The 26970-nt window shown below is 51.0% G+C and overlaps 1 protein-coding gene across 1 annotated transcript in view; it reads left to right on the forward strand.

Annotated features, from left to right (window-relative positions):
- Positions 1 to 26970, forward strand: part of LOC124555379 (aarF domain-containing kinase 1) — a 136445-nt gene that overhangs the window by 45859 nt on the left and 63616 nt on the right. The window contains exons 2-5 of the mRNA XM_047129272.1: positions 13864 to 13953; positions 14113 to 14316; positions 22075 to 22392; positions 22483 to 22743. Of these exons, the coding sequence (XP_046985228.1) occupies positions 13864 to 13953; positions 14113 to 14316; positions 22075 to 22392; positions 22483 to 22743 (873 nt within the window). The remainder of the gene's footprint in view (positions 1 to 13863; positions 13954 to 14112; positions 14317 to 22074; positions 22393 to 22482; positions 22744 to 26970) is intronic.

Consider the following 26970-nt stretch of genomic DNA (forward strand, 5'->3'; position numbering starts at 1 on the left):
ACAAGTGGAGCTTATGTGGCCTCCTGCCCTGTTTCCTTCAGGAATTTTTTAAAAGACCGAGTTTTCAAGATGCGTACGTGTTCGGCCTTGTCAGACACCTCAGAGTGCCTCAGGGTTTCGTCTTGAGTCGCCCTCTTTGCTATCGCCATTAAGCCTATAATGGCTTGTCCCTCGCCGGGCCTCTCTGGCTCCCTCCTTTTTTGTGATTTTTCCATCTATTACAGTTCTCCGTGGACCTGTCTCACTGAGCGGCAAATGTCAGCGATGTCTTCATTGTCTTTACTCCTGGAGCATCGACAATGGCTTTCGTTTTTCCATTGGCAAAACTGTCTGTATGAATTTCTGGGGCACAAATGGTTTCTCCCACAGTCTTTACAACTTGGGCCTCTTACCCTTCCGTTCATTGAAACTACAAGATTCATGGGGCTCATGCTTGATAGGAAACACTCTTGGTTCTCCCATGTGTCTTACCTGGCAGCCCACTGTACACGGTTCCTCGATGTCCTACGTGTCCTTAATGGTGCTTCCTGGGGTGCTGATCAAACGTCCCTCCTCCATTTGTGCCAGTCCCTTGTCCATTCGAAACTGGACTATGGTTGCTTTGTTTATGCATCTGCATGTCCGTCTCTCTTACACTATCTCAACTATGCACCATCGTGGCATCCATTTGGCCACTGACCTGTTTGAGAGTCTCTATGCTGAAGCTGCTGAACTACCACTGTCCTACTGCTGTGACTTTCTCCTCAACAGGTATGCATGACGTTCGTCTGGCATGCGTGGCCACCCATTCCATGGCTCCTTTGGTGATTCCTTTGATCGCCAGTATGGGGTTCATCCCTCTTCTCCGTTACTCCTGTAGTCCCATTTCGACACTTGCTACAGTGGCTTCACTACCTGCAACTTTGCCGGTGAGTGTGAACCCTTCACCACCTTGGCTTCGTGAAGTGGCCATTGTTAACTTTGGTCTTCATTTGCTTCCTAAGGACACTACTCTAGCCTCGCTCTATACCTTCAGTTCCATGACCTTCACATGGAACTTCGCAATAGTACCTATGTTTACACTGATCGCTCTTGGACGGACGGTAGGGTCGGGTGTGCCTTCATCATTGGTGCCTGAGTCTTACGATATTGGCTTCCAGCACACTGCTCAGTATTTACAGCTGTGCTCTTCGCTCCTTATCAGGCCACCGAGTACATTCGGTGACACATACTTTTCAATTTTGTCCTCTGCTCAGACTCACTCAGCGCCCTTCAAAGTCCATGTGCGCTGTAGACTGCCCATCCCTCAGTGCAACGTGTCCAGCAAGACTATCACTTCCTCAGTCTTGGTGGCGCCACTGTGATGTTTATGTGGGTGCCTGGTCGTGTTGGTCTGCCGGGAAATGAGGCTGCTGCCAAGGCTGCAGTCCTCGTACCTCACTCGCTAGTTCCTTTATTCCCTCCTATGATGTCTGTGTTGTCTTCTGTCAGGAGTTGGTGTCCCTTTGGCTTTGCCAATGGCCCTCGCTTCACAGGCATAAGCTCCGGCTTATTAAGCCTCTCAAAGCAGCTTGTACAACCTCCTCTCGGCCCTCTTGCTGGGAGGAGGTCATTTTAACTAGGCTGTGTATTAGGTACTGCCTTTTTAGCCATTGTCATTTTATAAGTGGCACTACCCCACCACTTTGTACACATTGTGCCGAAGTTTGAACTGTCCGCCACTTCCTGATCGAATGACCATTTAACTGTTTACATTCCTGTTTCAGTTTGCCGTCAGGTATCAGCCGTTTCAGCAAATTACACGCAGGCTATCAACAGTGGTTTACCATATTGCTTTGGCAGATAACAAGTAAAGGGAATTTGATTTTTCACTTTGTACCTCTGTTTCTTGATGGTGTCTTTTGTAGCCCTTTCTCCACCCCCCAATGGGTCTCGCGGTTCTTTCGTGAGTATGTGCGTGGCGAGCACGGGACCCTGAACTATTGCAGCCTTCCTTCTTTCCCTAGCTGCAATTCCTTTCCCATGCCCTCTATTCCTGTCCTTGCTCCTTCCCCCCACCCTCTCCTCTCCCACTCTTGGACTCCTTCTTTTGTTGGCCCCGCTATCCTCCTGGTTATGTTGGCTTTGCGACTTGGTTTTGTTGCATAATTACCTGATCCTTTTGGCATTCTTTAGTCTCCCTTTGGGGTTTGACCTCCATTACTAAATTTCTATACCATAGTGTGAGCCATTTGGGGAAGAGCACCTTACCTAGTGTCTCTGGTGTGTGCCCTCCTCGTTCCTTCCACCTTTTCCTTTACGTCGTTGTCTGATGCTAGGGCCCATAGCCAGCACGGTAGCCATCCCGTGTGGTGGGGTCGCTATGTATGCTTTTGGTTGAGTCCCCTGAACACGAAGGGATCACACTTCTGATACCTGAGCTGCGACCTCCTCCATGTAAGCCTAGGAGTGGTAGCTTGTCATCCTGGAGCATCGAAACTCCCAGCACTGGCCGCCGTGTCAGACGGCCCTTGCTGTGGCTGGATGGCGCTTGTGGGGAGAGCCCCTGATCGGAGTGGGTGGTATCAGGGCGGACGCTATGCAAATGAAACACATACGGGTCCCGAACTCTGGCCGTTCTGCCCCTTCGGCCTTCCCTTCCATTGCTAACACCTGGGAGGAGGGTTAGGGGCAAAAACTTTCCCCCGCTATATGGTTTGCACATGAATTAATGTGGATACTTTCACCACTGCCAAACCTTTATTTTTTGTGGAACACATTGAGGACAAGTTTGGTGAATTGGTCTCTCAGAGCAACATGCGGTGGGGTTCGTTGTTGATCAAAACTGCTTCAGCTGCCCAGTCTGCGGCCAGTTGGGCCTGTGACCATCTTGGCACAATTCCTGTGTCAGTTACCCCCACCAGTATTTGAATATGGTTCAAGGTGTAATTTTTCACAGGGACCTCGTCCTTCAAACTGATGAGGAACTGCGGGACAATCTCGGATGGCGGTGTGTTCACTTTGTTCGGCATGTTCAGAAGGGTCCGAAGGACAATAGCATCGATACTGGTGTCTTTATCCTAGCCTTTGATGGGATACCCTCCCTTCATCGTCTAACCTACACTGAGGCTCGTAAGAAACGCGCATCTCCATCCTTTGTCCATGACGTCTAGCTGTGCTTTAGTTACACCTTCAACCCTTCCTCCCCTTTCCTTACCCCAGTCCCGCACCCCTCTCTTCCCCTCATCCCCTGCGGTTCCCAGACCCTCCCCTCAGAGTGCCACTCCCCCTCCCCAGTCAGAGAAGTGTCCCACTTCCTCGTCATCTGGTGGTCAAGGACGCTCCTCCCGGGACCTCCCTTCCTGGCACCTTCCGGATCAAAGGTCTGCTGCCACATGGCGACCATGAGAACCACGGTCCCCAGGTCACCGCTCTCTTTCTGTTCCAGATTTTCGTGTAGCCGGCTCCTTTTTGCAGCATAGTCCTCCTTGATCTCAAACAGAAAAGAAGAAACAACACAAGTCCAGGGACAAGGAGCCTCTGGTGTCACCAGAGGTCTCGTCCCCACCTTGGCAACTTGATTTTGACCTGCTGTTCATGGATGTCGCCCCCTCCTTGTCGGTGACGGATTGTGACCCGGCGGCATGACTGGCTTTAGCCTGTTCACCACTCATTTGAATCATGGTTCTGTGGTTATCCAATGGAATTTTAATGGATAGTACCATCACCTTCCGGAATTGAAATCCCTTATTTTGTTTTACTCTGCAGCTTGTGTGGTTCTACAGGAATCTCATTTTACTAATGATCACTCACCAACTCTCCGTGGGTTCTGTGCTTTGTCGAAATTGGGTCAGCCCCATGCAGACCACTGGTGGCGTTTTTATGTTGGTCCATACAGACGTTGCTAGCACATGGATTCCTATTCAAACTACATTAGAAGCAGTTGCTGTCAGGGTCCACCTGAACTCTGGGGTCACACTTTGCAATCTTTATCTCCCTCCTGACAAGACTCTTACTCCTGCTGCCTTAGCTGCCCTACTTAAGCAACTTCCTCCTCCCTTCCGCCTTCTCGGGGATTTTAATGCCCATCATCCTTTGTGGGGCAGTGCATTTGCATCTAGTCAGGGTCTTCTCATAGACCAGTTTCTCGCAGACTTGAGCCTTTTTAATGATGGCTCCCCTACTCATTTCAATGCCGGTCATGGTACCTTTTCTCTTTCTTCTCCCTCCCTCCTCCCTTCATTACACTGGTTGCCACTTGACGACCTTTGTGATAGTGACCATTTCCCATTGATTCTCTCGCTCCCTTCCCACTCCTCGATGGACAGGTTACCTTGTTGGTCTTTCCAAGGCGCCGATTGGCCTCTATATACTGCATAGGTCGTTTTTTCTCCCAATTTTTCGGGTTGTATTGAATTCGTCCTACATGATGTGTCTGACAATGTTGTTCGTGGTGTTTGCCTTGCTATCCCACACTCATCTAGACCATTTCACCGCTGGGGGGTCCCGTGGTGGAGTACGGCCATTGCCATCCGTGATCGCCATCGAGCTTTGCAACACCTTAAGAGGCACTCATCCATTGCCAACTTTATTATCTTTAAACACCTTTGCACTAAAGCTCGTTACTTAATCAAACAGAGCAAACAGGTGTGCTGGGAATGCTTTGTTTCTTCCCTCGCTTCTACTGTCCGTATGTCACGGGTATGGGCTTCACTTGGCTCTCTCCAAGGTTGCCTTCGGCAGTCTACCCTCCCGGGCCTTCACCTCAGGGGTGGGCTTTGCACAGACCCGTTGATTCTCGCAGAACATCTTGCGACCCATTTTGCAACAGCATCAGCCTACTATCCGGCTGCTCTCCGTCACCAGAAACAGCGGGCCGAATCTCCCGCCTTATGTTTTATTCCTTGTCAGTATGTATCTTACAACGTTTTTTCCAGCCCTGCCATTTGGTTGCAGTATTTTTCGACCTTTGCAAGGCCTATGACACAGCTTGGCGCCATCACATCTTTCTTACACTTCATGAGTGGGGTCTTCAGGTCCCACTCCTGGTTTTTATGTGCCAGTTCCTGTTCCATCGGTCGTTCAGGGTTCAGGTTGGTACTGTTTTTAGTTCTCCACGGACCCAGGAGAATGGCATCCCACAGGGTTCTGTATTGAGTGTACTTCTTTTCCTCATTGCTATAGATGGACCTGTGGCATCCATCGATCCTTTAGTCACCTCTGCGCTGTATGTTGATGATTTCTGCATTTGGGTTAGTTTCTCTTTGATGGCCTCTACAGAGCAGCAGCTCCAGGGAGCTATACGGCCTGCTTCTGCATGGACCCTGTCACACGGGTTTCAATTGTCTCCTTTAAAATCTCGGGTGGTCAACTACTGTTGTCGTACTACGGTCCACCCCGATCCGGAGCTCTATCTCGTGGTCCCACATTTTCGTTTCCTTGGTCTTCTTTTCGACGACAAGTTCACTTGGTTACCTCATATCAGACTTCTGAAGATAGGATGTTTCCGTAAACTCGATGTCCTTTGCTTCCCTGCCCACACCTCTTGGGGTGAGGACCGCTCCATCCTTCTCCGCCTTTATCGTGCTTTACAGCTGTCTAACTTGGACTACGGTTGTCAAGTTTATGGTTCAGCTGCTCCTTCCACACTGCACCTCCTGAATCCGGTCCACCATTGTAGTATCCGTTTGGTCACCGGTGCCTTCCCCACTAGCCCTGTTGATAGTCTCCTGGTTGAAACTGGAATGCGTCCTCCCCTCCCCCTTTCTGTTCAGCGGTCCCAGCTTCTGGTTTCTTATGCAATTGCTGCCCGTTCCTTTCCCACTCACCCTTCCTATTCCATACTCTTTCCAGACCAAGGACGTCGCCCACTGGATTCCCGCCCTCAGGTGGGTTTTCCGGTTGGGCTCTGCCTTGCATCTCTTGGCCGTGACTTGCAGCTTCCTTCTTTCTGCTGTCTCCCACTTTCCCTTCCCAACACCCGCCCCATGGTTAGTTCTTCTGCTCCAGATTTGGATGGATATCCGCCAAGGTCCAAAAGATTCCCTTCCCCCGATGGTGTTCGGTTGTTTTTCCACCGGATTTTATGGGAGTTTCGGGATGCTGGGATGCTGCTGTTTTTTCACCGATGGCTCTAAAGCTGCTGATCATTTGGGATATGCCTTCATGTCCTCCGTTGGCACCGAAAATCATATCCTGCCAACTATGTGGAGGTTATTTACTGCTGAATTGATGACAATTTCCCTGCCCCCCCCCCCCCCCTGCAGGTCTGGGATAAGAATAGGCCCGAGGTATTCCTGCCTGTGGTAAGAGGGGACTAAAAGGAGTTTCAACTGTTTCGGCCTTTCATGTGATGGTCCCCCTTGGGGTTTGACCCACCATTTTTCAAAATTCTACAGAAGTACGAGCCTTTTGGGGAAGGACGCCTTACGTGGTGTACCACTGGTCCTCAGTGCACTAAGACCTTGGCACTCGGCATTGTAACCATACCCACTATTCCTCAAATTGGACATAAACGCCTGATGGGTTGTACAAGTTACGCCCATAGTGCGTCCCCATCTGCACCTACGATCATGATGGACTTTCCATGGCACCTGAAATCCAGCACGGCAGCCAGCCCGTTGTGTTGGGGTCGTCATGTACCCTCTAGGTTGTAGCCCCCTGACAACACAGGGATCGTACTGCCGATACCTGAGCTGCACCCTCCCCACGTCGGCCAAGGAGTAGATGCCCGTCTCCTTGGGGCATCAGGACTCCCGGCAACGGTGATCCTGCCAGGTGGCCCTTGCTGAGGCTGGGTGGCGCCCGTGGGGAGAGCCCCTGGTCGGAGTGGGTGGTATCGGGGTGGACGTTTCGCAGATGAAACGTCAACATGTATCAGGTCGCTCTGCGGCAGTCTTTCAAAAGGAAAGGTACTGTCTCTGGTTCTGGTTGTCCTGCCCTTTCCCCCTTGGCCACTCCCTGGGAGGAAGGGCAGGCCTGCCGGCTTGGGGCGAAGTACTTCCCCTGCTATTTGGTCTGTTCCCGAACCGATGGGGGGACGTTCGCCACCTCCAAGCCCATGTTCTTTGTTCAGCACATCGAGAACATCTTTGGGGAAATTGAGGCCCTCAGTAAAATGCGTTCGGGGTCCGTTCTTATAAAGACCACCTCCGCCACACAGTCGGTGGCGCTCCAGGCATGCGACCGACTAGGGGACATCCCAGTGTGCATTGTCCCGCATCTGGCACTGAATAGGACGCAGGGGGTTATTTTTCATCGGGACCTCCTGCTGCAATCTGATGAGGAGCTCAGGGCCAACCTGGAGTGCCGAGGCGTGCATTTCGTCCGGCGAGTCCAGCGCGGCCCCAAAGACCGGGACCTTTATCCTCGCCTTCGAGGGGGACGTTCTCCCGGAGAAGGTAAAGGTGATGTGCTACCGGTGCAACGTGCGACCTTACATCGCGCCTCCTATGCGCTGTTTTTGGTGTTTGCGCTTTGGGCACATGTCGTCACGGTATGAGGCTGAGCCCCTTTGTGGCGATTGTGGACGTCCTCTTCGTGAGGAACATACGTGCACCCCACCACCTCGGTGCGTTAATTGTCCTGGCATCCACTCGCCTGGATCTTTATACTCTTATTCTGAGGCCAGGAACAAGTACGACCGCCTCCATCCCGTGATGTTGACCACTTCGTTCGCCTCAGTCATGTCCACTCCTTCCACGGTATCCTCACCACTATCCTGTCCCCACTCCACCTCCTCCCCCCATCCGGGGTCTATGCCTCCGCCTCCCAAATCCCTCCCTTCCAAATCCTCCTCCCCCGTGGCCCCCGCCCCCTCTGCCCCAGGGGCCACCCTTCCTCCTTCTCCCCCCCCCCCCCCCTCCACCCCGCCGCATGAGAAGTGATCCTCTCCTCATGCGTTCATCGGGGAAACGTTCCGGACCCCAGCTTCCGAGGTCCGGCGTTCCAAAACGGACCCCGCGCAAGAGGACCTTCTTTGGGTTCAGCCCACCATCCCTGTGCCTCCTCGGACTTCGAAGAAGGCCTCCAGGAAGAAGTCTCTATCCCCCTCTCCACCCCGGCGTGTTTCGTCTGACACTCCATCCGTGAGTCGCTGCTCCCGGCCGTCCTCAGTTTCGCTGGGACGCTCTGCTGCCAGGCGCTCAGCTGGCCTCTCATCGGCAAATGATGCTGCCCCATCCTACACTACCCGGGACAGCGGCCGCAGCTGGCGACGACTCGATGGAACAGGATCCGCCTCCTGCCGGTTGTAGCGTTGTTCCATCGAAACCTGGCCCTCCGCGGCCGTCGAGGTGACCAGCTCTTCCCCTGTCTCGTTCCCCCTCTTTATTGACTAGCGATGGCCTTGTTACATTGGAACATAATAGGTATTAGATATAATCGGTAGGAATTACAACTGCTCCTCCGCCTGCACTGTCCGCTCGTCCTTGGTCTCCAGGAAACCAAGTTGCGCCCGACTGACCGTATTGCATTTACCCACTATACCTCGGAGCGGTATGACCTCACCTCTGTGGACGGTATCCCAGCTCATGGTGGGGTCATGTTGCTCGTTCGGGACGATGTTTATTACCATCCCATCCCATTGACCACCCCACTCCAAACAGTAGCTGTCTGTATTACTCTGTCTGCCTTTACTTCTTCTGTTTGTACCGTCTACACTCCATCGTCATCCGCAGTTAGTCGGGCTGACATGATGCACCTGATTGTTCAGCTTCCTCCGCCGTTTTTAATGTTTGGCGACTTCAATGCCCATCATCCCCTTTGGGGCTCTCCTGCATCCTGCCAAAGAGGCTCACTCTTGGTGGAAGTCTTCAACCATCTCAATCGTGTCTGCCTCAATACCGGCGCCCCGACTTTCCTCTCGGACTCTACTCATACCTACTCCCACTTGGACCTCTCGATCTGTTCTACCACTCTTGCCCATCGGTTCGAGTGGTATGTCCTTTCTGACACCTATACGAGCGACCACTTCCCCTGTGTCGTTCGTCTCCTGCACCACACCCCATCCCCACGTCCTTCGAGCTGGAACATACCGAAAGCTGACTGGGGACTTTACTCCTCCCTGGCGACCTTTCCGGACCACGATTTTCTCAGTTGTGACAGTCATGTCGAATACCTCACGGCTGTTATCGTCAATGCTGCCGAACGTTCCATTCCTCATACTACCTCTTCACGTCGCGTTTCCGTCCCCTGGTGGAATGAGGCTAGTAGATGCTATCCGTGCTCGACAACGTGCTTTACGCACCTTTCGCCGCCATCCTACGTTGGCGAATTGTATTGGATACAAACGACTCGGAGCACAATGCCGTAGAGTCATCAAAGACAGCAAAAAAGCTTGTTGGGCCTCTTTCACCACCTCCTTTAACAGTTTTACTCCCTCTTCTGTCGTTTGGGGTGGCCCGTGCCGGCTGTCGGGCATTAAGGCCCACTCCTCGGTACCTGGCCTGACCTCAGGTAATGAGGTCCTTGTTGATCCTGTGGCTGTCTCCAACGCCTTCGGCCGGTTTTCCGCGGAGGTTTCAACCTCCGCCCATTACCACCCTGCCTTCCTTCCCTGGAAAGAGGCAGAAGAGGCTCGGCGACCTTCCTTCCACTCGCTGAATCTGGAAACTTATAATGCCCCCTTTACTATGCGGGAACTCGAACGTGCGCTTGCACTGTCCCGTTCCTCTGCTCCGGGGCCAGATGCCATTCACGTTCAGATGCTGGCACACCTTTCTCCAGCGGGCAAAAGCTTCCTTCTTCGAACCTACAATCGCGTCTGGACCGGAGGTCAGGTCCCCATGCGTTGGCGTGACGCCGTCGTTGTTCCTATACCCAAACCCGGGAAGGATAGACACCTTCCTTCTAGTTACCGCCCCATTTCTCTTACAAGCTGTGTCTGTAAGGTGATGGAGCGCATGGTTAATGCTCGGTTAGTCTGGATTCTTGAATCTCGATGGCTACTTACCAATGTCCAATGCGGCTTTCGTCGCCGCCGCTCCGCTGTTGACCACCTTGTGACCTTGTCGACATTCATCATGAACAACTTTTTGCGAAGGCGCCAAACGGTAGCCGTGTTCTTCGATTTGGAGAAGGCTTATGATACCTGTTGGAGAGGAGGTATCCTCCGCACTATGAACAGGTGGGGCCTACGCGGTTGCCTGCCCCTTTTTATTGATTCCTTTTTAACGGATCGAAAGTTTAGGGTACGTGTGGGTTCCGTATTGTCCCACGTCTTCCTCCAGGAGAATGGAGTGCCTCAGGGCTCCGTCTTGAGCATAGCCCTTTTTGCCATCGCGATCAATCCAATTATGGATTGCATTCCACCTAATGTCTCAGGCTCTCTCTTTGTCGATGACTTCGCGATCCACTGCAGTGCCCAGAGAACATGCCTCCTGGAGCGCTGCCTTCAGCGTTGTCTAGACAGCCTATATTCATGGAGCGTGGCAAATGGCTTCCGGTTCTCTGAAGAGAAGACGGTTTGTATCAACTTTTGGCGATATAAAGCGTTCCTTCCGCCATCCTTACATCTCGGTCCCGTTGTTCTCCCATTCGTGGACACAACTAAGTTTCTAGGGCTCACATTGGACAGGAAACTTTGTTGGTCTCGGCATGTCTCTTATTTGGCTGCCCGTTGTACACGTTCCCGTAATGTCCTCAGAGTTCTTAGTGGTTCATCTTGGGGAGCGGATCACACTGTCCTGCTTCGCTTGTATCGGTCCATAGTCCGATCGAAGCTGGATTATGGGAGCTTTGTCTACTCGTCTGCTCGGCCATCCCTCTTACGCCGTCTCAACTCCATCCACCATCGGGGGTTACGTCTTGCGACCGGAGCCTTCTACTCTAGTCCTGTCGAGTCTTTATGCTGAAGCTGCCGAATTACCATTGACCTACCGGCGCGACGTACTGCCGTGTCGGTATGCCTGCCGGCTGTTGTCAATGCCCAATCACCCCTATTGTCAGTCCTTCTTCGCCGATTCTCTCGACCGTCAGTACGGGTTGTATGTGTCTGCCCTGCTGCCCCCTGGAGTCCGCTTCCGTCGCCTGCTTCGACAATTGGATTTTGCCCTCCCTACCACCTGCAGAGAGGGTGAGAGCCCGACACCACCTTGGCTCCAGGCTCCGGTTCATATTTATCTCGACCTCAGCTCACTCCCGAAGGAGGGTACTCCGGCTGCAGTGTATTGCTCACGGTTTGTCGAACTTCGTGCTCGACTTGCCGGTCACACCTTTATTTACACCGATGGCTCCAAAACTGACGATGGTGTCGGCTGTGCCTTTGTCGTCAGGACCGCCACCTTTAAATACCGGCTCCTCGACATATGTTCCAGCTTTACGGCCGAGCTTTTTGCTCTCCGTCAGGCCGTTCAGTATGCCCGCTGCCACCGACATTCATCGTATGTACTCTGCTCTGATTCCCTCAGTGCTCTTCAGAGCCTTGGGGCTCCCTATCCGGTCCATCCCTTGGTGCAACGGATCCAGCAGTCCCTCCATTCTTTCGCTGATAATGGTTCTCTTGTCAGCTTTCTGTGGGTTCCCGGACATGTAGGAGTGCCTGGGAATGAGGCTGCAGATGTTGCAGCCAAGGCTGCAGTCCTCCTGCCTCGGCTAGCCTCCCATTGTGTCCCGTCATCTGACGTTCGTGGGGTTGTTTGTAAGAGGCTTGTGTCGTTGTGGTGGGATGCTTGGTCATCCCTCCAAGGAAACAAGCTCCAGGCAGTAAAACCGCTCCCAACTGCTTGGACAACCTCCTCCCGACAATCTCGGCGAGAAGAGGTCCTTCTGACCAGGTTGCGGATTGGGCATTGCCGGTTTAGCCACCGCTACCTGCTCTCCGGTGACCCAGCCCCGCAGTGCCCTTGTGGTCAAGCATTAACAGTGCGCCATGTTTTATTGTCGTGTCCCCGCTTTAGTCAATCTCGTGTTGTCCTGTCCCTGCCATCTACTTTACCGGATATTTTAGCTGATGACGTTCGAGCAGTTGCTCGTGTTCTGCGTTTTATAACTTTTACTGGCTTGTCCAAAGACATCTAACTTTTTTACTTATTTTATCCTCATCTTTGTCAGGACTTTCTGGTGTCCCCCCCTCCCCTTGAGTTTTACTAGATTCCATGTGCTCTAACAACTGTTACTGGGCGCTAATGACCTCAGTAGTTGAGCGCCCTTAAACCCCACCAAAAAAAAAGAAAACTGGCCCCTCCCTTTATTGAACAGTCCCAACTCCAACACATTTTGCTATGTACGGACTCAATGAGTGGCCATCAGGCCATTGACCGATGTTTTTCCTGCCATCCCTTGGTCTCGGCCATCCATAACCGTCTCAGGCTCTTCACCATGCTGCTTGTTCCGTTGACTTCCTTCGGGTCCCTCACCATGTGGGTATCCCAAGTAATGAGCTTGCTGATCGTTTGGCTGGGGGAGCAGTCACTTACCCCCTCTTCTCTGTAACCCCTCCTGCAGCAGATTTACGGCTTCACATCAAATCCCCCTTTGTACAATCATTGGCCAACTCTTGGGAGGCTACCTCCCTGTCTAATAAACTTCATGCAATCAAGGTGACACCTGTCCCATGGCGTTCTTCCTTCCGCCACTCCCGAAAGGACTCTGCCACCCTGTGGCTTCTCCACATGGTCATACCAGGCTGACCCAGGGTTTTCTTATGTGTAATGAGGCATCCCCACTATGTGGTTGTGGAGCCTTCCACGTCAGTAGCCCACATTTTGGTGGAATGCCCCCTTCTTTTGGCTCTGCGTATTAAGTACAGACTTTCCCGCACTTTACCTTTAATATTGGCAGACGATTCCCAGTTGGTCGAACTGGTTTAGTCTCCTCTGGAGTAGGGGCAGGGCGGTGAGGGTTGGGGTGTCTCCCACTGTAAGCTCCCTCCCTGGCCAAGATCCTCTTTCCTTTCCCGTTTTTTCTGTTTTTTATCAATTTTTGGAATTGATTAGTCTCCTTTTACAATACGCACTTCTACATTCTAGCGGTTGAACACTTTTAAATAGCAGGTGATCTTGCCTGTACTGCATCAGAGGTGGGATATTTCCTGCCTCTAGCATAGCCTTGGGGTTGCTCACTTGCTGACTTCCCTCATTTTGTTTTCACCATTGACAAGACGACTGCACTTTTACATTTTTTAGCCTTTTACATTTTTTAGCCTTTTACATTTTATCGTTTTGACTTTCCTGAGATGTCAATCTGTCTGAATAGACCACATTTAAAACAAGGGACTGATGACCTTTCTGTTTGGTCCCTTCAACACCAACCTACCTACCTACCTACCTACCTACCTTTCTCCACGTTCCTGGTTTTAGCGGTCTTCTATTACGCCAGTTGGGGCTGACGTATAGCCATTTTTTAACTCGTCTCCATCTTCGCATGCTGTAGTTTTGACTTGGGCGAGTATGACCCCAGTTGTTTTTGGGGCCTAACGCAAAACAAAGCCAAAACCAAACCTGTAAACCAGTGATAATTATTGATAATATTAATGTTCATGTTTCACTCTCTTATTCACTGTTAGTCATCAGTTACACTGTTGTTGTTGTTGTGGTCTTCAGTCCTGAGACTGGTTTGATGCAGCTCTCCATGCTACTCTATCCTGTGCAAGCTTTTTCATCTCCCAGTACCGACTGCAACCTACATCCTTCTGAATCTGCTTAGTGTATTCATCTCTTGGTCTCCCTCAACGATTTTTACCCTTTTCCCTTTTTAAATTTTCTAACCTACCTGCCCGATTAAGGGATCTGACATTCCATACACTGAGAGGCAGACAAGACTTGTCAGGACTCTTGCAGATTTCAGTGGATATATAAAACTGTAAAGGAGCAGGAGTATGATATTTTAGCTTAATATCTTTTGGTTTGCGTAACCCTGACTAAAATTTTATATTAGTATGTCTGTTTTACGTATAATTATTTTTAGGTGCTGAGAATAGCTGCTCTGTACAAAAGGACATTGTATGCCACCGAACTTGACACTACTGGGAAGGAGTACGAGATGCTGAGTTCAGAGGTGAAGCTACAGAATATTAACAAGCTCCAAAATGACTAAAATACTTGGCAAACTGAAGTATCTGCTGATTTATAATACTCTGAAATATTTGACTTGAAAATGGTGGACAATAAAACTTGTTTCTTTGTGGGCATTCATTTTGAACTTTCATCCTCATAGGTGCACCGAAAAGCTGCAGAAATGCTGCTTGAACTCTGTAAAGCGAATCGTGGTGTCTACATTAAAGTAGGGCAACATATTGGAGCTTTAGATTACATCGTCCCTCCTGAATATGTTGAAACCTTGAAGGTCTTGCATAGTCGTGCTCCATGTTCCGACTTGCGTGAAGTGATGAAAGTACTGAAAGAGGATTTGAAGAGAGAGGTATGTATTCAAAGAAATGCCTTGTACAGTTGTTATTTCAGTAGTTACTGGCAGAACTGAAATAGAGCCATAGTCTTTATACAGGGTGTTACAAAAAGGTACGGCCCAACTTTCAGGAAACATTCCTCAAACACAAATAAAGAAAAGATGTTATGTGGCCATGTGTCCGGAAACGCTTAATTTCCATGTTAGAGCTCATTTTGGTTTCGTCGACCATCTACGCTCAATGGAGCACATTATCGTGATTTCATACGGGATACTCTACCTGTGCTGCTAGAACATGTGACTTTACAAGTACGACACGTGTGGTTCATGCACAATGGCGCTCCTGCACATTTCAGTCGAAGTGTTCGTACGCTTCTCAACAACAGATTTGGTGACCGATGGATTGGTAGAGGCGGACCAATTCCACGGCCTCCAAGCTCTCCTGACCTCAACCCTCTTGACTTTCATTTATGGGGGCATTTGAAAGCTCTTGTCTACACAACCCCAGTACCAAATGTAGAGACTCTTCATGCTCATATTGCGGACGGCTGTGATACAATACGCCATTCTCCAGGGCTGCATCAGCGCATCAGGGATTCCATGCGACGGAGGGTGGCTGCATGTATCCTCGCTAACGGAGGACATTTTGAACATTTCCTGAAAAAGTGTTTGAAGTCACGCTGGTACGTTCTGTTGCTGTGTGTTTCCATTGCATGATTAATGTGATTTGAAGAGAAGTGATAAAATGAGCTCTAACATGAAAAGTAAGCATTCCCAGACACATGTCCACATAACATATTTTCTTTCTTTGTGTGGGAGGAATGTTTCCTGAAAGTTTGGCCCTACCTTTTTGTAACACCCTGTATACCGAACTTTGTGATAGCTGCAAACAGTTTAATAGTATCTTTGGTTACAAAAATATTTTTTGAAACTGTTGGAGTGTTTACACAAAAAGAAATAAGTGTGTGTTGGTGCTTTTTCCTAAACTGATGTTCTCCATTCTACTTATGTGAAGACCATCCCATTTCCCAATTACGCTCATTGTTTTCCCAACTGAGGACTTGGGCACCTGTAAAGTTATTTTGAACGAGAGATTTGGATCATTAGGAAGCAAGGTAACATATTTTGATAACAAAGTCATTGGTGGAATAGCAATAATGAAAGGAGTAATGTGAACAACTCACTGAGATAGCACTTCAACAAGACTGACAATGTTGCCAGTTTTCTGATCAATCCTTCAGCTATAGAACATGACACCCCCCCCCCCCCCACACACACACACACACACACACACACACACACACACACACACACACACACGTACGTACGTATGTATATTATGGAGGCACTACTGCTTGAATGGAATGAGGGGTTGTAATGGCTGGAGTGGTCAAGGGCAGAAAAGAGGCACTGGTCTGGTGGCCAGTAAGGGTAGTTGTGCACAGCACACAGTGACGTGTAGGAGTGGCTTGGGAGGATAAAATATAACATTGGAAGAGTGGAAGTAGTTCATGATGCAGGGGCTACTGGATACTGAGGCCAGGATTACAGGGCCCAAAGATGCACTGCAAAGACAATTCTAGGTAGCACAAGTTATAAAGCAGCCACTGAAATTAAGCATATTGTATGCTGAAGGATCTTCTGCACTGGATAGCCAGCTTCTCTCAGTTGTGGCCATTGACAGAGGTGGACAGCAGGTTGCTGGCTATGCCCACATCTGCTGTGCAAAAATTTCGCCAGAGCTGGCATATCGTAGTACTATTTTCACAGGTGGCCGCGCCTCTGATACGGTAAAATATGAGAGGATGGAATACAATGGGCCAGTGGCAAGACTTAAAGTAGGATGTTCAGTGTGGGTGCATTAGTCATTTCTCCCACTACATATATTTAAAGATTTTTGCATAGTCATATTTTATTTCAGTGAGCATGCTTACCATGATACCCCTTTCAGTCCACGCAAATGGACATGACATGTCTTAGAGGTAGGTAATTCCACTCGGCAAGCTACCTGACTGCCAGGTGCTGCAGCTTAAGTTCTGCACCCTAGTGATAGGTATGTATGTTGAAAACGATGACTACTGTGGATGTCCACAGCATGTTATTTTACAGCCTACCAGAGCTCATTCATAAACTTCTCCACCATTTCTTATCCATGAAGAAGTCCATGTGCTTTGGGTCCTTCTGCACCTGTCCCTGTGAGATTTACTGAGAATTTACGCATATTGGAAGATTTCTCATCAGAGTACTGGTTAAATGTTACATTTTAGTGAAACATAGGTATCATTCCTCTCTGTAGACCTGACATTATGCTTACTGGTACTTGTAGAGCTGCTCTGACTGAAGTAGTAAATGACTTACATTCCAATGATCATTTTCATATTGGAATCTACGTAGCCAGGAGGAAAGTATCCATCCCATGACCATATTCTGGATCATGGAGTCGATCATGTGACGGAGGTCATTCAAAAATGCGTAAATGGAGCCATTCCAAATTCTACCTCTCATTGTAGGAGAAAGCTTTTTCCTTCAGGAGCAGTGACTGTCAGCCTGTGTCGTGTAACAGTAGGTTAGTACTGTAAAGATTCACAGACATTCTATCTGCAGGAAGTCTAATAGTATTTCACGTAGCTAGGGCTAAAGAAGAGAGTATTTTCAAAGAGTGCAAAAGTCAGTTTGTGCTATATAAACTGTTAAACTTCCTCAGTAAACGTATGTAAATCAATGTAGAGGATTTGTAGTGGAGGAGGAATATGTCTAGTCACTGCTTTCTTGAACAACTAGCAGAGTATCAGGCATTGCCTCGGTAGGTATTTATTGTACCTCCTCCATCCACCATCATGTATTGTTTCATCACCCCTCTCTGTCCACCACATCACCTCTCTCTGTCCACCTCCTCCTCCTCCTCCCCCTCCCCCTCCTCCTCCCCCTCCCCCTCTTTGTCCCCCTTTCACCACCTCTCCTTAAGGTCCATTCACATACATCTCCATGGTGTAGCTGTAGGCCGAAGCTTCACCTGGACCTTTAGCGTGGCCCTAAGGACTCCGTTAACCCTGCAGGTCTCCGCTGTCACTTCATCTTGATTCTTGAAGTGTTCCGGGACTCTGAAGGGTTGACACAGATGGTTCGATGACTGATGGTCATGTTGGCTTCGCCTTTGTCCACAGAGGCCATGTTGAACGGCATTCCTTGCCCAATGGCTGCAGTGTATTCACTGCAGAACTGGTGGCCATCTCTCGTGCACTTCAGTATATCCATTCATGCCCCAAGGAATAGTTTCTTCTGTGTACTGATTCCTTGAGCAGCCTACAAGCTATCGACCAGTGCTACCCCCGCCATCATTTGGTGGCGTCCATCCAGGAGTCCATCTATGTCCTGGACCGATCCTGTCGTTCAGTGGTGTTTGTGTGGTCCCCAGGACACATCTCCATCCCAAGCAACGAACTTGCCGACAGGCTGGCCAACAGGCTACACGGAAACCGCTTCTGGAGATGGGCATCTCTGAACCTGACCTGCCTTCTGACTTTCGCTGCAGTGTTTTTCCGTTTTGGGAGACGGAATGGCATAATAGTATGCACAATATACTACTTGTCATTAAGGAGACTTCGAATTTGTGGAAGTCTTCAATGCAGGCCTCTTGCGGGGAATCGGTTGTCCTCTACCAGCTCCGCATTGGCCACGCTTGGGCGACCCCCAGTTACCTCTAGCGCCGTGAAGACCCACCTAAGTGTCGGTCTGGTGCCCTGTTGACAGTGGCCCATATTCTGGTGCACTGTCCCACTTTGACTTCCCAGTGATGAAATCTTGGGTTACCGGACTCGTTGCTGCTCATTTTATCTGACAACACCTCATTGGCTGATTTAGTTTTACGCCTTATTCATGAGGGTGGGTTTTATCATTTGATCTAAGTTTTAGTGCATGTCCTTTGTCCCGCTGTGTCCTCCACCCTAGTACTTTCAGGGTGGAGGTTTTAATTTGTTGCAGAGTGGCTGGCTTTTCCTTTTTATTCTCGCAGTCGGCCAGCCACTGTAATCTGCTAGTTTTACTCTCTTCTGTTTCTAGCACCACTGTTGTTTTCTTGTTCTCTTTTGTTCCTTTTAGTGTTCTTTGTCTTTCCTTTGTTCTTGTTGTTTTTTTTTTTTCTTTCTTTCCGTTTTGTGATATATGTCTCGTCTGTTTTATTCTCACACTTGTGGAATTGTTTATTAGGAACAAGAGACCAGTGACTTCATAGTTTGGTCCCTCCCCCCCTCTTTTTAACCAACCAACCGCGTCCCCCCTCAATGTCCACCGCCGCTTCCTCGTCCCCCCCATCCATGTCCACAGCCGCTTCCTCGCCCCCCCATCCATGTCCACCGCCGCTTCCTCGTCCCCCCCATCCATGTCCACCGCCGCTTCCTCGTCCCCCCCCATCCATGTCCACCGCCGCTTCCTCGTCCCCCCTCCATGTCCACCACCGCTTCCTTGTCCCCCTCCATGTCCACCCCCGCTCTCTCGTCACCCCTCCATGTCCACCGCCACCTCCTCCATGTCCACCGCCGCCTCAGACATAAAACTTGAACAGTGAATTTATAAACCTACCACAATCTTAAACAAGCTGAGAGCAATCGAAGGGCTCCTGAAGGTACGGCGTACTTCTCTCCAAGCCATTGTACTGTGCTTACTACGTATCGCCCACTCCAGACACTAACAAGTTCCTTCCATGTCGAAAGAACTGTCCCCAGTGCAGTTTTAGTAGATGTCCCACGATAGACCATATATTCGGAGTGTCATCTGCTGATTGCAATGAGACAAGCATCAATTATCTACCTCCCCGCTCTTGATAATTCAAGACAATGGGGCAGCAGCTTATAGTCGCCTGAATAAGGAAGGGAAGAGAATTTTATAGCAAAATTTTATACACCTCTATGTTCAGTATCTACCCTCGTCTTCCCCCCCCTCTCCCCCGTCTTCCCCCCCCTCTCCCCCGTCTTCCCCCCCCTCTCCCCCGTCTTCCCCCCCCCCTCTCCCCCGTCTTCCCCCCCCCCTCTCCCCCGTCTTCCCCCCCCCTCTCCCCCGTCTTCCCCCCCCCCTCTCCCCCGTCTTCCCCCCCCCTCTACCCCGTCTTCCCCCCCCCTCTACCCCGTCTTCACCCCCCTCTACCCCGTCTTCACCCCCCTCTCCCCCGTCTTCACCCCCCTCTCCCCCGTCTTCACCCCCCTCTCCCCCGTCTTCACCCCCCTCTCCCCCGTCTTCACCCCCCTCTCCCCCGTCTTCACCCCCCTCTCCCCCGTCTTCACCCCCCTCTCCCCCGTCTTCACCCCCCTCTCCCCCGTCTTCACCCCCCTCTCCCCCGTCTTCACCCCCCTCTCCCCCGTCTTCACCCCCCTCTCCCCCGTCTTCCCCCCCCTCTCCCCCGTCTTCACCCCCCTCCCCCGTCTTCACCCCCCTCTCCCCCGTCTTCCCCCCCCTCTCCCCCGTCTTCCCCCCTCTCCCCCGTCTTCCCCCCTCTCCCCCGTCTTCCCCCCTCTCCCCCGTCTTCCCCCCCCTCTCCCCCGTCTACCCCCCCCTCTCCCCCGTCTTCCCCCCCCTCTCCCCCGTCTTCCCCCCCCTCTCCCCCGTCTTCCCCCCCCCTCTCCCCCCCTCTCCCCCCCCCCTCTCCCCCCGTCTTCCCCCCCCCTCTCCCCCGTCTTCCCCCCCTCTCCCCCGTCTTCCCCCCCTCTCCCCCGTCTTCCCCCCTCTCCCCCGTCTTCCCCCCCTCTCCGCCGTCTTCCCCCCCTCTCCGCCGTCTTCCCCCCCCTCTCCGCCGTCTTCCCCCCCCTCTCCGCCGTCTTCCCCCCCTCTCCCCCGTCTTCCCCCCCTCTCCCCCGTCTTCCCCCCCCCTCTCCCCCGTCTTCCCCCCCCTCTCCCCCGTCTTCCCCCCCCCCTCTCCCCCGTCTTCCCCCCCTCTCCCCCGTCTTCCCCCCCCTCTCCCCCGTCTTCCCCCCCTCTCCCCCGTCTTCCCCCCCTCTCCCCCGTCTTCCCCCCCTCTCCCCCGTCTTCCCCCCCCTCTCCCCCGTCTTCCCCCCCCTCTCCCCCGTCTTCCCCCCCCTCTCCCCCGTCTTCCCCCACCCTCTCCCCCGTCTTCCCCCCCCCTCTCCCCCGTCTTCCCCCCCCCTCTCCCCCGTCTTCCCCCCCCCCTCTCCCCCGTCTTCCCCCCCCCTCTCCCCCGTCTTCCCCCCCCCTCTCCACCGTCTTCCCCCCCCCCTCTGCCACCGTCTCCCCCCCCCCTCTGCCACCGTCTCCCCCCCCCCCTCTGCCACCATCTCCCCCCCCCCTCTGCCACCGTCTCCCCCCCCTCTGCCACCGTCTCCCCCCCCCCTCTGCCACCGTCTCCCCCCCCCTCTGCCACCGTCTCCCCACCCCCTCTGCCCCCGTCTCCCCACCCCCTCTGCCCCCGTCTCCCCACCCCCTCTGCCCCCGTCTCCCCACCCCCTCTGCCCCCGTCTCCCCACCCCCTCTGCCCCCGTCTCCCCACCCCCTCTGCCCCCGTCTCCCCACCCCCTCTGCCCCCGTCTCCCCACCCCCTCTGCCCCCGTCTCCCCACCCCCTCTGCCCCCGTCTCCCCACCCCCTCTGCCCCCGTCTCCCCACCCCCTCTGCCCCCGTCTCCCCACCCCCTCTGCCCCCGTCTCCCCACCCCCTCTGCCCCCGTCTCCCCACCCCCTCTGCCCCCGTCTCCCCACCCCCTCTGCCCCCGTCTCCCCACCCCCTCTGCCCCCGTCTCCCCCACCCCCTCTGCCCCCGTCTCCCCCACCCCCTCTGCCCCCGTCTCCCCCACCCCCTCTGCCCCCGTCTCCCCCACCCCCTCTGCCCCCGTCTCCCCCACCCCCTCTGCCCCCGTCTCCCCCACCCCCTCTGCCCCCGTCTCCCCCACCCCCTCTGCCCCCGTCTCCCCCACCCCCTCTGCCCCCGTCTCCCCCACCCCCTCTGCCCCCGTCTCCCCCACCCCCTCTGCCCCCGTCTCCCCCACCCCCTCTGCCCCCGTCTCCCCCACCCCCTCTGCCCCCGTCTCCCCCACCCCCTCTGCCCCCGTCTCCCCCACCCCCTCTGCCCCCGTCTCCCCCACCCCCTCTGCCCCCGTCTCCCCCACCCCCTCTGCCCCCGTCTCCCCCACCCCCTCTGCCCCCGTCTCCCCCACCCCCTCTGCCCCCGTCTCCCCCACCCCCTCTGCCCCCGTCTCCCCCACCCCCTCTGCCCCCGTCTCCCCCACCCCCTCTGCCCCCGTCTCCCCCACCCCCTCTGCCCCCGTCTCCCCCACCCCCTCTGCCCCCGTCTCCCCCACCCCCTCTGCCCCCGTCTCCCCCACCCCCTCTGCCCCCGTCTCCCCCACCCCCTCTGCCCCCGTCTTCCCCACCCCCTCTGCCCCCCTCTGCCCCCGTCTTCACCCCCCCCTCTGCCCCCGTCTGTCCCCGTCTTCACCCCCCCCCCTCTGCCCCAGTCTGTCCCCGTCTTCACCCCCCCCCCCTCTGCCCCCGTCTTCCCCCCCTCTGCCCCCCCCCCTCTGTCCCCGTATTCACCCCCCCCCCACCCCTCTGTCCCCGTCTTCACCCCCCCCCCCCCTCTGTCCCCGTCTTCACCCCCCCCCCCTCTGTCCCCGTCTTCACCTCCTCTCACATAACAAATTTAAATGTATTGTTGATGTTTTTATTGCCTGTACAAGATTTGTGTTGTCTGATTGATCACCTGGCATTTCATTGTGTACTTTACATTTCTTATTATTAATTGTTCTGATTAATACAGTTTTGTGTGTTTGCAGCCTCTAGATATTTTCAAAAGTATTGAAGATGATCCGATTGGCACTGCTTCGTTAGCCCAGGTGCACAAAGCAGTTTTAAGGGATGGAAGTCGAGTTGCGGTCAAAGTCCAGCATCCAAGTGTGTTGGGAAATTCTGTTGTAGACATAAGAACGATGGAGCTTCTAGTCAATTTCGTTTCATGGGCGTTCCCAGATTTCAAGTTTGAGTGGCTCGTATCGGAAACAAAGAGAAATCTACCACTGGAATTAGACTTTGCAAATGAGGGTAAAAATGCAGAGAAAGTGGCATCTATGTTTAATAAATTGACTTGGTTGAAGGTATGTGTGACAGGTGATAGTTTTCTTGCATTGTGTGAAATTGTATACAACACTGAAGTTTCTTGAACTGATTCTAAAATTTTCTTGTAGATTCCAAAGATTCATTGGCAGTTAACAACACGTAGAGTGCTGACAATGGAATATGTAGAAGGGAAGCAAGTGAATGATATTACATACATAAAGGACAGTAAAATTGATCCTTTTGAAGTGTCAGATAAACTTTCATACTTATATGCGCAGATGATATTTGTTGAAGGTTTTGTTCATAGTGACCCACATCCTGGCAATATCTTTCTGACAAAAACTGGTAAGAAGCTGAGGATAACATTGCTGGATCATGGACTTTATGCGGTAGGTGCACAGGAGAAATGTAATTTAGTTAAGTTTGATATGTAGGTGATCAACTAAGATCACATTTCAGCAATCATCATTTTATTAGATTCATGCGTCTGTTTTCAGAATGAATTTCATTCAAACCAGTCACATGTTTTTAGTTACCTTTCTTACAACATTGTGGTTGGTCAATTGGTTAATATATATATATATATATATATATATATATATATATATATATATATATATATATATATATATATATATATATATATATATATATAATTGACTTGGTTGAAGGTATGTGTGACAGGTGATAGTTTTCTTGCATTGTGTGAAATTGTATACAACACTGAAGTTTCTTGATCTGAAAATATATATATATATATATATATATATATATATATATATATATACACACACACACACACACACACACACACACACACACTTCTCATACTTGGCTAATAGAAATTCTCAATAGGATGACTACATGCAAGTATTCCTCTAAGTGTCTCCCAAGGACCTGACCTGTTCGAGGGTGTCCCCTTTTAAGTGTTTAGAAAAAAAAAAATTAAAGAAAACTGTGTTTTTTCGGACAAATCATTGTATTGTTTCTCAAACTATTCATTTCAGCGTAAATTCTGCATCCCACATCATCAATGTTCTGTCCCATTTACTCTCATTCAGCACTCTTTAAGGCTTTTCCCATCTACTATACCTTCAACTACAGTTTTCAGCAATGACTAGTATTTTCCTCAGTGATACCATGGCTCTTCCTTGAGTTATTGCATGGCACACACCTAGTCCTGAAATGTTGCAGCCCCTTCCTTCCTTGCCCAGTTGCAATTGCTACCCCATTCCCCTCCCTCCTTGTCCTTGCTCCTTCCCCTTTATCTCCGCCATCCCATCTGTGTCCTTGCTTATGTCAGCCTGGCCATCTCCTGAGGGACTTCAGGACAATCTGGAATCGTGGGGTATTCATTTCGTTCGACATGTTCAGGAAGGCCATTAGGACAATCACATCTACATCTACGTTTATACTCTGCAAGCCACCCAACGGGGTGTGGCGGAGGGTACTTTATGTGCCACTGTCATTACCTCCCTTTCCTGTTCCAGTCGCGTATTGTTCGCGGGAAGAACGACTGCTGGAAAGCCTCTGTGCACGCTTGAATCTCTCTGATTTTACATTCGCGATCTCCTCGGCAGGTATAAGTAGGGGGGAAGCAATATATTCGATACCTCATCCAGAAATGCACCCTCTCGAAACATGGACAGCAAGCTACACCGCGATGCAGAGTCTCTCTCTTGCAGAGTCTGCCACTTGAGTTTGCTAAACATCTCCGTAACTCTATCACGATTACCAAATAACCCTGTGATGAAACGCGCCGCTCTTCTTTGGATCTTCTGTATCTCCTCTGTCAACCCAACCTGGTATGGATCCCACACTGATAAGCAATACTCAAGTATAGGTCGAACAAGTGTTTTGTAAGCCACCCCCTTAGTTGATGGATTACATTTTCTATGGACTCTCTCAATGAATCTCAACCTGGCACCCACCTTACCAACAATTAATTTTATGTGATCATTCCACTTCAGATCGTTCCATATGCATACTCCCAGATATTTTACAGAAGTAACTGCTACCAGTGTTTGTTCCGCTATCATACAATAAAGGATCCTTCTTTCTATTTATTCACAATACATTACATTTGTCTATGTTAATGGTCAGTTGCCACTCCCTGCACCAAGTGCCTATCCGCTGCAGATCTTCCTGCATTTCGCTGCAATTTTCTAATGCTGCAACTTCTCTGTATACTACAGCATCATCCACGAAAAGCCGCATGGAACTTCCAACACTATCTACTAGGTCATTTATATATATTGTGAAAAGCAATGGCCCCATAACACTCCCCTGTGGCACGCCAGAGGTTACTTTAACGTCTGTAGACATCTCTCCGTTGAGAACAACATGCTGTGTTCTGTTTGCTAAAAACTCTTCAATCCAGCCACACAGCTGGTCTGATATTCCGTAGACTCTTACTTTATCAGGCGACAGTGCGAAACTGTATCGAACGCCTTCCGGAAGTCAAGGAAAATTGCATCTACCTGGGAGCCTGTATCTAATATTTTCTAGGTCTCATGAACAAATAAAGCGAGTTGGGTCTCTCACGATCGCTGTTTCCAGAATCCGTGTTGATTCCTACAGAGTAGATTCTGTGTTTCCATGATACGTGAGCAAAAAACGTGTTCTAAAATTCTACAACAGATTGATGTCACAGATATAGGCCTATAGTTTTGCGCATCTGCTCGACGACCCTTCTTGAAGACTGGGACTACCTGTCCTCTTTTCCAATCATTTGGAACCTTCCGTTCCTCTAGAGACTTGCGGTACACGGCTGTTAGAAGGGGGGCAAGTTCTTTCATGTACTCTGTGTAGAATCGAATTGGTATCCCGTCAGGTCCACTGGACTTTCCTCTGTTGAGTGATTCCAGTTGCTTTTTTATTCCTTGGACACTTACTACTTCGATGTCAGTGGTTTTCACAATGATAATAGTGCCTTTATTCTGGAATTTGAGGTGGATAACCTCCTGAAGGAGGTGTCCCCCCCCCCCTCCCCCCCCCCCCCCGTTACAGTCCCTCCTCCTCTCCTCCATCTGCAGCCAGCTAGCTAGTTGGCCCTTTCTGATGTTTTTCATAATTTCTCCTTGTGTCGAACAAATACTAGTCATCATTGTTTGTTTTTCAATCCTCCACAGGTGTGGTTACGACCTGTCCAGTCTATAATAACACATTAGTTTAATCTGCCATTATGATGATATATATTGATTGTGCATTTCCTCTTACCAATTTTTTTTTGACACAATCCTGTCTTTCTTTTACGTTCATTGAAATTTATTGGAACAGAGCTCTTTTACAGCTTAATGTCTGTGTAAAATTGAATTTTCTGCAGTCTTCACTTTTTTTGCCATTGCATCTGTCTTCCAGTAAGTCACGTGCATATCCTCTTCACTCACGTTGCATACAATGTGAATGTATTTTGGAACAACAGCTGACTATCAACAGCAGAGAAATACATGTAAACAAACGAATAACACTGTCTGCTGTGTGTCTGTGTATAGTATTTATTTCGTTGTGGTAGGTTTTGGTGATCCATCCCAGTCTGCAGGCCCCTAGATAAAAGCTCTGGTGTAAAATATGGTTCAGTCCAAGATGATATTAGATGACGTGAGGGCTCTCCATTTCAGCTGATTACAACACATCTCCCATTCACTTCATTTGGTTCTCCTCAGCCCAATGTACCACCTTCATGGACGCTCACCTGTGCCTTTCTGATGGCTCCATCCATGTCTCTGTCTACCTAACCACCAGCAGTACCTGCGTTTAGACAGCTGCCATCCCTTAACACCGATAAATCCATCCCATACAGCCTGTCCACCTGTGGATGACGTACCTGCAGGGAGGAGAACTCCCTTACGCAGTATGATGAGTCTCCTACAAGCCTTCAGACAGGCACTACCCCTGTCCCCAGCCTAGTCCACAGACAGATCTCCCGTGCCATATCCTCTTAACACCTCCATTCGTCCCACCGTCCCCAAGAAGCAGCTGCAAAGGAATCCCCGTCTTTAGCCAATATCACCCTGGACTGGAGTAACAACCATATCCTTCACCAGGACTTTGATGATTATTTCTCATCCTGCATTGAAATGAGGGACATCCTTCTCAGGATCCTTCCCACCTCAGCTAAAGTGGTGTTTCATTGCCCACCTAATCTACACAAGAAGCTAGTCTCTCTCTATGCCACTCCCACTGCAGACCTCTTGCCACAGGAATCATATCCCTCACGACCTGCCCAGTCTACCCACACAGTACCCTCCTAATCCAGTCTTGTCACAGGCTTATCCTAGCATATCAGAGTCGGGCCAACTGTAAAGGCAGGCATGTATGTCCTCAGACAAACAATTGACAGGAATGAGATTGATCATCTGGTGAGACAACATGCTTAGTTTCAATGGCTGCTTCACAACCTGGGCCATCTAGTTCCTTGCCCCCTCCACCAACTTCTCTGAACTATGCAGATAGGAGACATCCTTGCAGTACATACTTCACTTCCATAACCGTCACAGCCACAGTCTCTAGTAACTCACAATCCTCACACTCTCAAACAGCTTCCTCTTCCTCCGTTCCTATTGTAGCCTCCCAATTCTCCCCACCCACCCACATCCCTAGCCTGCTAACGAGTG

Source organism: Schistocerca americana, chromosome X (genome assembly GCF_021461395.2).
Source record: "Schistocerca americana isolate TAMUIC-IGC-003095 chromosome X, iqSchAmer2.1, whole genome shotgun sequence".
Lineage (NCBI taxonomy): Eukaryota > Metazoa > Arthropoda > Insecta > Orthoptera > Acrididae > Schistocerca > Schistocerca americana.